This window comes from Symsagittifera roscoffensis, chromosome 5 (genome assembly GCF_963678635.1).
Source record: "Symsagittifera roscoffensis chromosome 5, txSymRosc1.1, whole genome shotgun sequence".
Lineage (NCBI taxonomy): Eukaryota > Metazoa > Xenacoelomorpha > Acoela > Convolutidae > Symsagittifera > Symsagittifera roscoffensis.
Window position 1 is genome coordinate 23,535,884 of NC_087066.1, and position 16,936 is coordinate 23,552,819.

Genomic DNA, 16,936 nt, shown 5'->3' on the forward strand with positions numbered 1-16,936 from the left:
ACCGCGGCCCCCAGAAACTGTAAACACAAAACCAAGAAATCAAATACACCAGTGCAAATCAGCCAAAAGAACAAACTTTGAGGAAAAATAAATTTTACCCAATGATCTCCCACGGAGTTTTGTACCCTCGTTAACTCTTCGATCTCGAACAGGCTTGGCCTAAAGCCTAAGCGCCTTTTGCATATATCTAGGAAGTCCGGTTGCTGCATCCTCTGCCCAACCGCTTGTCGAATCAACTTAGAGTCTTTAGCAAGTTTAGAAGGCTTTATAACAAAAACAAAACTCAGAAACTCCGACATCGTAATTGCACTAAAAGAAACCAGCCAAATATGATTTACCTGACTTCACACCGACGATCGAGTGAAATATGGAGGAGAAGAAACACTTCCCCTTAACCTCGGCGTGTTTAGCATCGACACTGACATCTGGCTTCCCGACTATGAACATCTCATTAGGGGCCACGACTTTATTCTGTCGAAAGGTATAACCGAACATCTTACACAATTCAATCTTTCGGTCATCCCCCAGCGCCCTACACTTGAATTCTCGCTCCCCATGGTTCTCGAGGAAACAGATATGGCACGAACGGATTTGCCTGAAAAAGAATAAAATAATGCGGACTTCAAAAGGAAAAGTGGCAGGACCCATTAATTACTACGTACTCGCTCATTGCGGCTTTCATTCCACCCAAATGCTTAGGAGCGCACCAACCCCTCTTACTTGCGTGTTTCACGAGAGTTTCAGTATCTTTAATGTGTTTTCGCTTCCCCAAGTGAATCTCCCAAAACACCTTTGCAACATTCTCAGGAGTAGCCACCCGCAATTTCGAATGACTATCCACCAAATTACCACCTTCATCGAGGGACAGATACCTGACTGCCCTCCGCATGTACACCAACTGTTGTTGAGTAAATCGCTCCTTTAGGGTGTCATCATTGTCACAATTGGTGAGGAAAAATTGAAAGGATTCAATTTGCGATAGCTCCATTTCGAACACTTCAATAATTATCTGAAGATCAGAGCCAAAATGTCATTTGAATGAAAATTGCACTATAGGACGCCGAGACATTGTCTCAAAGCGTCAACTACGCACAAGATCAATTGTCGCAGATATAAACGACAAACTGCCATCCTATAGCCGTAAAAGCTAGCAGATGACCGTCGAACCGAACAACAGACCAACTCAAGCAAAACACCCTTGGCTCCTGAGAAGGCAACCGGCGGATGCTTCGCTCAAGTATCAAATTGATCACAATAAATATAAATAAAATGCAAATGAAACAGTTAAATGAAATCACGAAACTATGAATTATGAATACTTGCCAACGTCGAACCAACATCTAAAGCACAAAAACTACCTTGAGCGCACACCAATATGTTAAAGAAAGAAAAAAAAAAAAAAAATACTGAATTCAATAAAACGCAACTTCTAAAACAAGAAAGCCTCTATGGCTACAAAAAACTGCGCTTAAAGCTAATTGAGTTCACGTAACTCAGTTCGTAATTTCAATGTTCTAACTACTCTTCCTGTCGGAAGAGGAAACAGCAGGCCAGACCACACAGCAAGATAAACACGCCCACTGCAACCAAAACCACCGCCCGCGGGAAAGCTTCCTCCTCGAGAGGGGGACACAGAGAGGAACGCGTGGACCAAAGAGGCCCAGCAGCAGAATTAACAAAGCTGCCATTAAAGCAGCAGAACACAGAATTGTTACCAAAGGCAACAGAAAAACACATTATCAAACAACTGAAAAAATTATTTCTTATTACCAATCAGTTCAACTCAAGTACATTTTACCTTTTGACACTCATTTTAAAAAGAGTTTAAAGCTAAAATGAAAAACATTCGGTTAAACAAGCACGTAATCGCGACCTTTTGTTTAACAAATAGAACTTTAGCCTCATTCGTTTAGCTGCTGAATTTTACGAAATTCAAGTTAAAATTTAAATGTTAATCATGGATATTACCAAAACACTTCGCTATACCATCGTCTAGTCTTACTCAACAGAAACAACAAATATGAGAAATAGAAAATAAATCAAAATCGAAGGATATATACAAAATCCAGATTACACGTTAAATGAAGTTTTAAAAGTTTTTCGAGTTACTCTAACTGTCGTGCACGCACGCCGTACAACTCTGCAACGATATCACCAATATAGAGGTACTCCTCTAACTCAGTCTCCAGCTGACTCAACGTTTCAGCCGGCAGAATCGGCGCCACAGCTCGAATTAGTGATTCGTTTAAGTCCGCGAAGAAGGATGGCACATACCCCACCCCGCGAACTGCGAGACATACGTAAAATACATCCCGGTCTAGATATACGGCAAGCATACTCTCTAAATGATCCTCAAAATTGCGAATTGTATCTAAGACCACGTGCAATTCATTTTGAGCAACATTGTCAGGTAGATCATCCTCCCAAAACTCCATTATGCTCGCAAATCGCAACAGCAAAGCATTTTCAAGTTGCATTGTTCCTTCACTAACTTGAATTTAAAGAGTAAATAGACAACCTGAACTTGACTGACAATTAGTTTCAACCAACAAAGGTCACCGAAATTTTCACCAACGTAAATGTCAACTCAAATCAAAATGTAAACCTGCTCTTTGAACATCCTGTTTAATTGGAACTAAGTAAATGTTACGACGCCTACAGAACGAAAGAATCATTCAAATCAATTTTGACAACTTTGAAACTTGACAATTAACGAACAAAACAAACCTTTCGCCTACACTAACAGAAATCTTGCTCATGAATAGCGAACAATTTCAAAATCTTTTGCAATCCATCGAGAACTCAGATCTACTTTCTGCAATCCCATACAATATTGACCTAATCGGTTTTGGCGAATTCAACGTGAATCACATATGCGGAGAGGTGTACTCTGTTTTTTCTAGTGAAGATCCAAAAGTTCTGATCAAAATCGCATATTTGTTGGGAAGTGATATTCGCATGATAAAAACCTGCCGTTTCGATACATCAGCAGAACTCGCGGACACGATCTCCGAACTCCGATCAAACGCCTAATTCAAACTTGACGACCTCAACTTCTCGGTCCTTTTTGAAACACCATCAACTGCAGCATAGACAAGTCATGAATTTCTCCGCTGCCGTGACATCTACACTAAACCGAAAAACAAAATACTCAACCGTCAAAGTGATGAAACAAGCCATAATCATTTTAGGATTCCTCTATCTCATAAAGATCTCTCAGGCAAGTGAATACGAAGATGCACTCAAAACGGGAATTATTTTCCATAAAGATAGCCAAATCCTGCTCGCCGAAAAATTTATCAACGCAGAATTTCTCGTCCCATTTCCTAAGTATAGTTTCACCATCCAAGACAACGTGACACAACTTCTCTCAGTATTGTCTACTAAATGGAAATCAAAGTCAACAGACTGTAGCCTTAACTTCGCAAAACAATTCAACGCCAGCGTGGAATCCTTCAATGTTGATTGGATACTCCGCAAATTACAGAGTGAAGTTCAATTGGCACAAGACGAGGTCTCCAGTATCAAAGTTGAAACATCTCACTTTCTCTTTAACGAAGCTGAAGAGAATAGATCAAGGAGAAGGCGAGGGGCACCACTGGCACTAGCCACTCTTGCCGGAGTTGGACTCTTTGGACCAGGAATCCTGATGGACGATTCCTCAAGTTGTGGTCTACTAGGAATTTTCGGCACCTGCCAAGATAAGAGTCGAGAAAACGCGAAGAACATCAAGGAACTTCATGAATACACGATCAGGTTGACAGAATATGTTGCTGAATACGAAGAACAGGTTAACGAAAAGTTCTTTTTAGTTGCTGACAAACTTTCCGAAGTTAACAATATTCAGAAAGAGATGATCAAGAACCAACAAGAGATTTGGAAAGTGATCGAGGACCAGTTCACAGTAATCAAGAACAATTTTGAGATCCTTAGGGACTGTGATCAATATCTATTCTCAAACCAGCAACTGAACTTTAACTTCGATACAGCGGCTTCTCTTCTGTCGCTTCTTTACTCAGATGTCAAGAGTTATAGAGCAGCGCTGTACGCTTTCAAAACAAACATAATGAATGCCATTCCTACATTGTTGGACAAGCGACTCACGATGTCGTTAGTACCTAGAAATTCACTGATCGCGATTCTCAATTCAGTATATGAAAGCCAGAAAGACGCAGCAGACAGACTAACACTAGCCATTCCGACAACCGACTTGCATTCCTACTACGATGCAAAACTTCTTCGAGACGTCGTGACGGTCGATGAAGGCCTACTAATGACTCTGGCGATACCGATGTCATCAAGTCTGACAGTCTTCTCTGTATATCGAGCACATTTGATCCCGATGCCACAACCGGAGCAGAAGGATGCGATAAAGTGGAAAACTGAAGGAGACTACTTCGCGATTTCGGAGAACGGAATGGAGACATCCGTGCTCACGCGAGAGCAGTACGAAATGTGTCTCGGTTCATCTACCTACAGGATTTGCCATCAGACGATGGAAACTCAATTGGGCAGATCATCGTGTCTCGCAAACCTCTTCTGGCCAAATCCAGTAGCAACTCTGGCCGTCTGTGAAACGGAAAAGGTCATACTACCTACTCCAGAAAAGGCCACGAATTTAGGATACGGTATTTGGCTCATTACATCAGCCTCTTCATCTTTTTCTTTGTGGGAGTACAACCTGAATGAGGTTCACACTCCATCTCGCAAGGAACATCCAGGATGCAACATATGCATCATTACACTAGATTGCAGGACGCAATTAGCTTCACGGAACATTAAGATTCGACCCGACCTTGGAAGTTGCGACAAGATTCCGGCAAGACGAATCGACGTCAAACTGTCCGACCCATTGAAGCACCTCATGTCGGAAATTCCGGGGATAGATGAACTACCATATTTCAAATCAAGAACAGACGCGGGGATTAGACTTTTGGAAGAAGTAAAGGCGAAACTTGTAGACAGCCCGATCGTGACAAACATGGAACAGTTGGATGAAATATCGAAACCAATCGCGCACGGAATGAAACTTCTAAAACCATCGCTTACTGAAAAACTCGAAAGCTATGTCCCAATAAAACTTTCACTGACCTTAACCGTAATTGTCTTCATTGGAAGCACGTTGCTTCAATGCCTGTGCACTTACCTCTTCCATAGATTTAAAGCGGTCAGGGATATAACACCACGATTCCTGAAAACAGCGCATGGTGACATCCGAATAAAGCCCGTAGTAGCAATGGACATCGATGAAAGCGAGAGAGACGAGAAGACAACCAGACTCATGGAATCGAGAGAGGAATGGCAGAATAAATACACTGTACTGGACGTGATTGATGAAACTGTTTCGGTGCCACAACAACGTAGACAAATTGATGATGGAATGTTAAATGACGAGGCGAGATCAATGAGAGGCAGCAAAATGGACATGGCAAGATCAAGATCATTCAGCGAAATACCAGGAGATCAAAGGACAACGTCCAGACACATTAACGGAGAGTTTAAACTGACTCCTAATTCAGGAATTCTAGGCATGAAACCACCATCAGTTGAAATTGGAGCCCAGTATACCGAGCAGACGGCCTAACCGTTAGGGAAAACTGAGACAAGAGCAAGTTTCCATTACAATTTTCATTAACTGAAACCTGAGTAAAATCACTCAATTGATCAAATCATAAATGACTGACCCTAATGACTCTCATGGTGGCTTAATGAAGAATCAAACTCATAATGGCTGAAATCTTTAACATATTTGCGCAGAACCTAAGTTCTGATACTTTTTTCATTTAATTACAACTTATAAAGTGTTATAATCTGTTAATTTCAATGAGTGTATACTCGCTTTATATTGATTAATAAATAAAATGTATTTGTTCCCAAGTTAAATCCTTACAGTTTAACTCCACGTATTTTGATTATTTTAAAATTAGCGTTAAAATTGATTTAAATTTAGTGAAATTGAATTGTACCGTATAACTGTTGCTAAATTTATTGCGAAGTAAATTATTGAATTAAAAGCGATTTGATGCACATTTAAATTACTATGATTTAGAGTTTTGACGTAGCAGTTTTCTTTTGAAATGCAGCTAAACGAAGTAGACTAAAGTTTCGCTTAAAATTTTACCCATTTTATTCATTTGAAATTCTTACCTCAGTGCTAATTCCAATCAATGCGTAAAATTTATGTAAAAACAGGTTATGTGACACCTCTAAAGTGATGTCATTGATAGCCATGAAATTATTGCCATATTAGAAAATGTATAATGTTAAAATCTCAAGCATGCAGTTGAATAACTTATTATTGACACAATGTAAATAGTGTGTTCAGAATTGAGAAGCATGCGATAGTTAGTCTAATAAACAGTCAGAAAGAGAAATTGAATAAAACTAACCAAAAGCTAAATTGTTAGTGAGCTGAAGATTAGGGAGAGATTCATGCTGTCGGGGCCCAAGCGTCCGTGATAAGATACTGCAACAATAACATCTAGAAAGAACATGCAAATAGAGACCAACAAGCAGTATGTCATAAACATCATGCAAGACGCTTGAAATTCAAACTAGCAACTGCACAGAACTTACGAAGCGGAAACAAGGCCAACAATGTTTGCGCAGACATCAGTTGAGTCGAAAACAAAAAAAATATTATGTATAAAAAACTTTAAAAAAGTCCCCTCTGCAGCTACACTGCTGAAATTAGTACCCAGTCAGTATTTCAAATTCAATGTTTTGGGAAATTGAGCATGTCAGCTGAATGGAATGGTAGGTGAGCAACTGAAAGTCTACCTTCCGATTTAAAAACGCTTGCTAATCGCCAGCATAATCAATCCCTTTAGCAGAAAAACTAAGAGTGGTGCCGGGCGTCAAGCCGACGGAAATTGAAACCAAATCAAAAAAATTAGGGACTTCAAGACGAACAATTTGACAAAAAGTTATGAAGTATAATATGAAATCCGTTTCAAAGAATTTCAAAGATATTGGTTTTTTGATAAATTTTGAGCCTCTAATTGATGTTTAGGAATACTAAAAATAAAAACTATGGTGAAGATGTTTCTGATGTGCATAATTCCTGCATTTCAAAGTCCTGGCGATCTAACTATCTGATACCAATCATAAGTGGTGCATTGTTATTAAGAACGCTTATTATGAACTAAACTATCCTTAAGTTTTAACAATAAACATTTTGCTGATAAAAATTCAGCGTTTTGAATTTTAGATTGTGGCATGAAATTCCTTCGGCTTCAGCGTTTTGAATTTTAGATTGTGGCATGAAATTCCTTCGGCTTGAAAACTTGTCAGCTTGTTATCGTAGACCCACCTAAATGGTAACATTAGCACTAAAGCTGATTTAAAAAAAGTTTTTTTTCCACATGAAGAGCTTCTGGTAGATTTAATAATAATAATCATAATAAATTGTTTGCAAATTAGACAATTTATTATGATTATTATTTCGAATGGTTTAGCGAGACGAGCTTCTAAACAAGTTTTTGAATAGAACTCATCGAATGCGGCGGCCTCAAACTTCTGAATGAGTACCAATAATTGGCACTTTCAATAATTCGAACTTTTATTTCCGTGTCGTTCCAACCACTGAATGTTGGGGAACTCAATATATGGGCGTCTTTCAGTCATTTTCTTTTCTAACTTTTACACTAAAAATCAGGAAAAATTATCCACTCAAAAAAATGTCAGATTGAGCAGAGTAAATTTCAAAAAAATTTCGAAGTTTTATTTTTATTTTTTTTTCAGCGAAAATTTTTTCATTTCATTTTATCTGAAAAGGCTTTTTCTTAAACTTCATTTCAGACATGTTCAAGAGACTGGTTTTTGAATTCTTCGTCGTGAGTCGCAATCTCAAGTGCTTCGTCGTCATAAGAGCAGTCTTGCTTTGAATATTTGCTTGCAATAAATGCTATTTATAGTAACTTTAAATTGGTGGACAAAAATTTACTTGCATAAAATGAACACGAACGTTCAACTGCTTTTTCTGCACTGAGCTTATCATTTTTTATAATGCCTATTTATTTTGACGAAATATGAAAACTTGTGGCATCAATGGTACAAAATACTTAAACTTTTATGGTCCAAAAACGACTGAGCATATTTTCAGTGCTTTATTGAAAAGATTTTAAAAAAGCTCGAATTAAACGTTATAGCTGTGTTCTGCTCTCTACTTTCAGTAAACGCACGAAAGGTCTGAATAAAAACTTCGTTCAAAATTAGTTGGCCACCAGCTTTCATTAGCCAGCTGAAAAATCACCGAGCTTTTAATCTAATGGGCGTAAAATTACAATGATGACAAACAAGCACATTTTCGTTAGTTTTCAACTCTCGTTTTCAAAATACGCTGCACAAAATCGCACAATAATACAGTTTGAGTTTTCATAATAGCCGAAAAATTGAACATAAAAATACCAAACATTATTTTCACGTAATATTATTTTGCAAATCGCTCGAATTGACAAAAAACATCACGATCGATTTTTTATCTCAAATTAAAATACTTAATTTAAAGAAAAAATTATATTTCTGCAACAACTGAAAGTGACAGAGCTTAACTAAAGATAATGTCCCAAAACTCTTCACAGACCACGTATGCCAGTTGTGGCACGGAATACGGCAATGGTTGCGAGGAATCGGGTGAAGATCTGGGCGAATCCTCGTTACAGGAAGTCTATGCCGGATCTGATAATAACCTTAACGGAAACGCGGTATACGGACGTAAGGACAAAAAAACTGAATATTGCGATACATATTACGGACAGATGGACGGAAACGACATTTACGGCGACAGTGGGGACAGTGACGCTACGATTTTGCGACTCCCTCATCCTATAAAGCCAAGACTATCACCTATTACCATCGATCCCTCCAAGAAAGGAAACGAACACGAATACTTAAACCCAAAACCTGCAAAACCTGTCATCATTGACCCTTCCAGGAAAAACGGTAAATTTGCATTGAAACAGCCTGAAAACAACTTTGAAAAACCTGCAGATGTGATACGAAAAAACTCGCTGCCAATCAGTCCTCTGACTTATGTAGACCCAAGAAAATTGCTTCCTTCTCCTGGAACCACAGACACTAAAGATAAGCGGAAACATTCACATGCAAAGAAACATTCAGTTGGACGCGATCCAGATCATGACTTGAAGAAGACCGGTTATTTCCAAGAATTGAGCCGAGATGAGGCGGGTCAGTAAGCATGAGATATCAAACAACGCTCAATTAATTGCAAAAGGAAACAAGGATGGCCGGTTATTTTGCAAATAGCACATAATATTCGACCATAGTCTTTAAAATACTCTGACGTAAAACTATAATTAAGGCATATTCTACAGTCACAATTATATATGCAAAAGGCAAAAGAGTTTTTGCGTAAAATGAATAGAAAAACAAAAATAAAGAAAAAGTCAGTTTTTTTTCAAATCTTTTAGCAGACAATTTTTTGAAAATTTTGAAGTCTTTTTGATTAGCAAAATGGCAATGAAAAACTCCAAAAACTAATTTTATCTGCTTAAAACTTATTTTCCAGGGCTTAATTTAAGCATAAATAAGCTGTTGCAAGCCTTCTCGCTCGTTTTATTTGCTCGAAATAGGAATGAAAATCAAGAATTTAAACGCGTTTTTCTCGATACTGAAAAAACTTTTTCAAAGTTTTTCAATGTCGGTCGTAGCATGATATGTCATTCGTCACTTTCCGACAACTATTGGTGGTGCCTGAATATGTGTGTGAAAAAAAAGAAAACAAGGATAGCCGTTGCTGCGCAAGTAGCACAGAATTTTCCCACCACATTTTCAGAAAAAAAAAAACTTTTTTCTTCAAATTAATGGTTTTTTGTAGGTCGTGTGATAATACAACAAAACAAACGCGTAGAAATTTTGTGAATCGGGCATGAACAATTCTATTTTTTCCAATTTCTGGCACTAAAAACTTGAAAACATTTGTGAAAGATACTTTTTTGCCAGAGAAGAGCAGAATCAAGCTTCCAAAAGTTTTCTTTTTAGTATGAAATCATTTTTAGCCTAAACATCTTATAGAATTTATTAAAAACTTTGCTCGATTGCTTTACTTGCTCAAAAACACGAAAATAGACGAAAAATTGAAAGTTTGAAAGCGTCTTTCTCGACACTAGGAAAAAATTTTGGAAATTTTATAATGTCGTTCGTGACGACTAAAAGGCTTTAACATGATATATCACTCGACCCCGTCCGATGATTATATGTGGTACCTGCTTTTGCTTGGAAAACAGAAAAAAAAAATTTAAATTAAAACCCACCCGAATACAAAGTTCCTCTCCATTTTCAATGGTCGGAACAGAAAACAAGGATAGGCGGCTGCTGTGCGAGTAGCTTGGAATTTTCTGACCACATTTTCAGAAAAAAAAGTTTGTTCTTTTTTTCTTCAAGTTAATGTCTTCTTTGTGCATCGTGTGATGATAAAATTATATAAGTGCGTAGAAACTTAGTGAAGTAGGCATGAACGATTCCAATTGTCTTCAAAAAACAGAGGAAAAAAACGAAAAAAAATTGTATACTACATTTGTGTTTTTAAAACTTTTTTTGCCATCTTTATATATATATATCACTCGATTCTGTTAGACAATTATTTGTGGTTCTTGATTTTGTGTGAAAAACAAAAAAAAGAAAACCACACTCGAATACAAAGTTCCTCCCCATTTTCAATGGTCGGAACGAAAATGCTTAGTTCTACAGCAGGTGTTAATGATTTTTTTTTTCGTGGAGGGTGTGCTTGCTCAGATTAGCTATCAAGTTCCTTCGTGGAGCTCTGGTTGATTTAGAAAAAATGTAAATAGCTGAGAAAAACTACGCGTCTAACTCCAAAAATCATCGATTTTTTTTCAAATAGTATTCAAATCGTCGCAACAATAAGCAAAGTGATGGCTTATGCGTTTTTAAGATGAAAGTTAGTCTCTTTTCCACTTTCCCCTCACATTTGCTTTTCAGTTCTGAAAAACTAATTTTACGTAGTCATCGTTTAATGAAGCAAACTAGCTATTGTGAACAAACTAACTATTGTGAACACATTTGTTCTTCATACCTTATTTCGTAAAATCACGCGTTCAGCCATAAAAACAGGTAAGACAACTGAGAAAACTGAATATATGAAAAGTGGGGAGAGTGGTGGACAAGAGCTGAAATGTATTGTGGTCTTGAGGTCAAATTGCGGTATAACTTCATGAATGTTTTCGGCGATATAATTTAATGAAAAACTGCAGTCCTGAAAACCTCACGAAGATTCCACGTCTATCTAAAAAAAATTAAAGGATTGCGCTTAAATATATTTTCTCTTACTTTTATTCAATAATTTTTGGGCTCCTCCCACTCTACCCCTCACATTGCAAAGTTTTCAATTTCATAAAACTAAGCAGGCGATTGCAGCTACATTGGAGCTTTGAATCGACAGGCTACACCAATATTCATCAGATGAAAGATACTTCGAAACAGATTTATATTTATTTATTCTTGTCATAATTGTTCTATACATACTCCCCCTGAACTGCAAATTCAAAATTCCAATACAATTAAAGAATTTGATTGGCTAATGTAAACTCAATGCTTAAATTTTGAAATACATTAAGAAACTTTTGAACAAACTTAAGCGGGTGAGGGCAAGTGACAAAAAACCGAGGTTTTTAAACCATTCAAAAGAATATCACAAAATCTACATTTCAGAAAAACAACTACGCGCCAATGGCAAAGAAGGTCAATTCATTGTGCGGCCCAGCAGTGAAAAAGATGGCCTCAATTTCGCGCTGAGTTTTTACTCAGACACAATCGGCAATAAGGTGAATCACGTGAAGATCTCCTATTTGGCAGAAGAACACAAATGGATTCTGGGAACAGACAAATCTTGTATAGACAGATTCAGCAAAGTCACAGATTTGTGTGATATGTACATTCAGAACGGTATCAAAACTGAAGGCCACCCTGTGGCATTACAATTGTCCAAGCCTCTCAAGATTGCAAAGAGAAGAAATTCCCTGTTCTGAGACTTTTTAACTTACAACTTGAAGTTAATTACCACTAGAATCAATTATATATTAACATAATAAACAAAAATTTATAGCTTTTTTTCAGTTCAAACATTTTCACCAATAAAAATTATGAAATGAGGCAAGCACAAAAATTTAGCAACCAGATAAAGTGAAAATAATGATTGTAACAAAAAAGCAACTAAGCTGAACATTTTTCACGCAATTACAGTCAACACACAACGCTTGAGGATGATCGAGCTTTGTATAATCTGTGTAACTCGGAACGTTGATGAAGCCTTTCAGTCAATACTCCGATCCCCAAAAGAGAATTCAAATATTCTCGTGCAGCTGAGCTTCGATCCACCTGCGTTGCTCAAAAACTTGCCGAAGTTCCAAGCAAAGATATGACGATTTAACAAAATTGCTTTATATTGTCAACTGCAACAAGTAATACAATAAAGGAAAAATAAAAAATAAGTTGTTGCTGAGCACATAGCAGTTTCTGAGCACAGCTATCATAGCAAAAACCTTGGGAAAAAAAAACTTTTTTTTTTTGCTTATTTTTGAAAAAATTTTGAAATTCTTCAAAAAAAAGAAAGAAATTTTAATAAACTGTAAGATAGCGTCAGCTCTACTTTACAACAAATGTGTCATGAAAAGACTAAAAGACAAAAAAAAACTTTTTCCTCGGTTATTTTCAAAAACTATTCAAAACCAGACCGAATTAATCTCATTGCAGAGGTGTAGTGGAATATTTAATATCTGAGAGTTCACAAAAAACTATCAATAAAAAAAACCGATTTTTCGGAGTTGGTTTTTTTTCAGAAAATTGAAATTTATCAAAACCTTGAAGAAAGCCATCTTTAAAACATTGGATCTCCTATTTAACATGACGGATGGCCTGCAAATTGTATAGAAACATTTTTTTGTTTCGACCCTTGAAATACTTTTAATAAGCATTTGAATACTTTTGAAAACTTTAAACAGTTATCGAGAAAACTTTTGTTTAAAAGTTTAGTATATTTTATTGTTTTTAATTAAATCCTCAACTTAATTAACTGTTGTTGATTGAGAAATCATTATCTTTCGTCGCGGTTGTCTGGATTTGTTTATTGCATCTCGTACTTTTATTTTGTAAACAACACAATTGTACAAAAATTCAGTAAGAGAAATACAAAAAGTTAAGTTTCGAACTTGTGCGAACTTTCGAAAGCTACAATAATATCAAGGGCCAAAATTATCAGAAACATTCACACACTTAATATACAACACAATTCAGAATTCAAGACCATTTTTTAAAAAAGTTTTCACAGAAAAAAAAACAATTAGAACCAACCAATGGTCACAGTTCACAGTTAGCCATTAGTTTTTTTAAGAAGCTACTTTTGCTAATAAAAAACACAATTAACAAGACAAAACACGACCCTCAAAAACCCATACGAATCCAACATGAATCTCATAAAACCTAAAACACGATTCTTGATTTGATAATAGTCGCAAGTAGTTAAATTGAGCGTGTACAGTCCTTGAAGACCTTTTTGCTTAAAAAAAACCAACACGGCATTAATAAGTGTCTACGCTCGTTCAATAACTCCTAACTATTACGAAGTGACTTGTTCTTATCAATTTGCCTAACCAGCAGTTTGCATCTAAACTGCTGACTTTTTTGAAACTTTACTTTGAGGCGAAACTACACTTAGCCAACGCAAGCGGATAAATGGCATTAATAAAGGAAAGAAAGGTAAAATTTATTTTAAAAAGTTTGCTATGAGCCGGAATCGAGCTCACGACTTGGAGTTTAAAAGTCTAAGGTTCAGCATCTGCGCCATAAGCACTTAAAATAGCTAAACAATAGGTGCCCAGCTATGGAAGAACATTTTTGATATAATTTTTGAAAAATGTACTGAAGGGAAAGGTAAGCGTAAACTGAAAGGTAAGCGTAAAGTGTGTAGCTGTTTTCGAAAATACGGAGAACTAACTTTTGCAGAGGAGATTACAACTACGAGTAATACATTTCTTTTTTTTATTGAATTGAATTATGCGGGAGATATCCTTACAACTTGTTCTTTCGATTGAACCTTAATCTCAAATTTGGCATCTTAACTTCGGTAACAGCAAAGAATTTCCTAAGAAACGAAATTTTGCTGAGTCAAATGTTCTACAAATTTTATGGCGTAGCCGCAATGAAGAAAAATTTTTTAGCGCACGTTCTTTCGATAGAGTCTTTAGTATTAGATTTGTCATTGTAGTTTTTAGAAAAAGTAGAAAAAATCCAAAAAACGGTCAACATTTTGAAACAAAAAGAGATTAACGGAATATCCAGGCAAACAAAGGAGTAGCCCAATTCTCAAATGACACCATTTGTTTTTTAAAATCGGTAAAATAGTTAAAGCAAACACGACTTTGCAAACGCGAGCGAACACTCAGGAGCTTTGAAATGCACTAAAACTCAGGTTAATCAGTGAAAAATTAAAAGCAATAAGCTAAAAGCAACCACGCTAACTTTGCACGCAATAATTTAGTATGTATTATACCAAATAAAACATAAATTATGTATCCAAAATTCCCACGAACGAAGCAATTCAATTTTGAAAACATCTGAAAAGGGATTTTAGTTATTGTACTGTTGTACCAAACAAGTAGCTTCTTTCGGTTCAATTGATGAATTAAAAATGCATCAACTGTGTTAACTTAATAATATTCAAAAGTCAAAACTCGAAAAGCCAATGCAGCCACCTGCCCAAAAAAACCTTTCAACTGCGACTTGGGTTGAAAAAAAAAGTTGCGGCGTACTATCACACTACGCTCCGCTGTGTAATCATTTAAATATGAAATATGATCATATTTTGAGTACCTCCAATTAGATGTCAAAAAGAAAACATGAAATGAGAATTAAAAAAGGCACAATACAATTAAAAACTTATTCGCACCTAGTCAAATTTTGGGAAACCGTCAAATCTTTACATAAAATTACAGCAAATTGGAAAAAATTTTAAAAACTAAAAATAATTTCTAATCGAATTAAAAATCAGCTGACTAAAACAATACTCTAACCAAAACACACTATTTAGAAAAAAAAGATCGACTAATAAGCTCTTGAAAATAAACGAATACAAAATCACTATCCGAACAAAAATCAATATTTATGCTACTTTTCATTTAAAAAATGTTCGATTGTTACTGATGTTATTAAGAAGCTCGAGTACGATACATCAATCGACCTTATCTCACGTTATTACGCAAACTTATTTTGATTGTAAAACACTCGAATACTGAACCATTTTCGAAACAACAAAAAATATATGAAAAATCTGAACCTAAGCGATTAAGAAAAATCAAAAGTCATTTAAGTGTCATGAGTGCTCCCTTTTCTTACAAAAGACGATAACTGCACTGAAGCAAAATAGTCGCAAACCGCATCAATCACTTTGAACTAAAATTAGAAAAGCTTCTTAAATTTTTCAGTTAAAAAACAAATTGAAGAAACTGAGTCACTCTTTTTCAAATATTTAAGAATTTAAATGAACAAAAAGCCGTCGCTTGAAGCTCTGAGATGTTCAAGCTTTGTACCAGGTTTTTGTTTGAGAACTGGAACTTTTTCCATATGCTAGAAGAAAAAAAATTTGCAACTACTCATCATGAAGCTTAAAAAATATGATCATGAAGCTAAAAAAAAAACTGTACAATAAGCAGTTATGCCAACAAAAACAGTCTGAAGAACTCTCTATTGCTTCAAAACTGTCGCTTAGGTTCAGGCGACGACAGCGATTAAGTTTGCCCTTTCAACGCTTTTGAACTTCCATACTAAACATTTATCAATTTTTTATTGGGAAAAAAAAACTGATTTTTTTTTCAACTACTTTTTTTTCAACACAGAGGCAAAATTGCGCTTTACAACACTTGCATTACAAAACAAAAAAGCAGCTAAGTCACAAAAAAATCAAAAATGTCAAGATAAACGGTATCTATTAAAATTAATACGGCTAATTTCGAAACAAACATGCCAAGACAATAGAGTGAGGAATTATCATCGGAAGAAAACTTACCAAGTGGAAACAAAGCCAAAAATATCCTGGCAGAAACACTAAAGCCAACAAAATCAACAAGACCCAAGCCTTATAAAAAGTTAAGCCTTTTCACCCTCAAAACACATATACGCCCTATTAAAAAGCTGTAAAAAAAGAAAAGAACAAAGCCTAAAAAAATCATTGAAAAATCAATACAAAATAAAATATAAGACCCCTTCAAAAAACCAAAAAAAAGCAAGAAAAAATTATACGCAATATGAGGACATCAAGCTGATGTAATCTAATCCGAAACCTATCAAGCCGAAAAAAAAAGAAAAACAAATTTAGTCATGAAAAATTTGAACTGTAATTCTGTTTACGATTTTAGCAATTTTCGCAATCCAGAATTGAGTATAAAAAATGTTTTTCAATTGAAACGACTCAACGTTAGTTCGCTAAGCCAATAAAATTGTTTGAAGCTTTCCGAGAAAAAAAGACAAATATGCGCAGCCAGGGTAAGAAAAGTTACAAACAGCAGAATACCCTGACTGCGCATATTTTTCTTTTTTTAAGAATCAAAACAAAACGAACAACTAAAATGTATATAGCGCGGAGCAAAAATAAGCAATTCTACAATGTGGCAATTAAGCCGACAAAAACATCAACAGAAAAAATTAGCCGACTTTTTTTAATTGAAAAAAAAATCCCGTTTAAAAAAAACAGGTCCTGCCAAATTTGAACCAAAGATTTTTGTCGTCCCAGGCGTATTCGTAACCGCCAGATCAAGTTTGCCAGACACGCAAAAAAATTCAAATCGTCTTGAATTATACCTACACTTACTATTTCGAATTTTGATCGTTCCGTGAACAAAGTTATTTACGGGAAAAAAGTCTAGTAACCGATTGCAATTCCCTTGCTTATCGCAAGCGTGAATAT

General features: G+C 35.9%; 1 protein-coding gene across 1 annotated transcript; it reads left to right on the forward strand.

The window, feature by feature from the left end:
* Window positions 1-8,228: 8,228 nt before the first annotated feature.
* On the forward strand, window positions 8,229-12,080 carry LOC134846192 (uncharacterized). Its single transcript, XM_063863444.1, has 2 exons — window positions 8,229-9,189; window positions 11,692-12,080. Exons 1-2 carry the CDS (start codon window positions 8,562-8,564, stop codon window positions 12,006-12,008), a joined length of 945 nt encoding a protein of 314 aa, XP_063719514.1. The 5' UTR covers window positions 8,229-8,561; the 3' UTR covers window positions 12,009-12,080.
* Window positions 12,081-16,936: the final 4,856 nt, after the last annotated feature.

What these genes read in the sequence shown, in the direction of transcription:
- LOC134846192 (XM_063863444.1), top strand. Translation starts at nt 8,562, where the DNA reads ATGTCCCAAAACTCTTCACAGACCACGTATGCCAGTTGTGGCACGGAA. An exon ending in ATTGAGCCGAGATGAGGCGG is followed by an intron (nt 9,190 to 11,691) that starts GTCAGTAAGCAT and finishes TCTACATTTCAG; the next exon opens with AAAAACAACTACGCGCCAAT.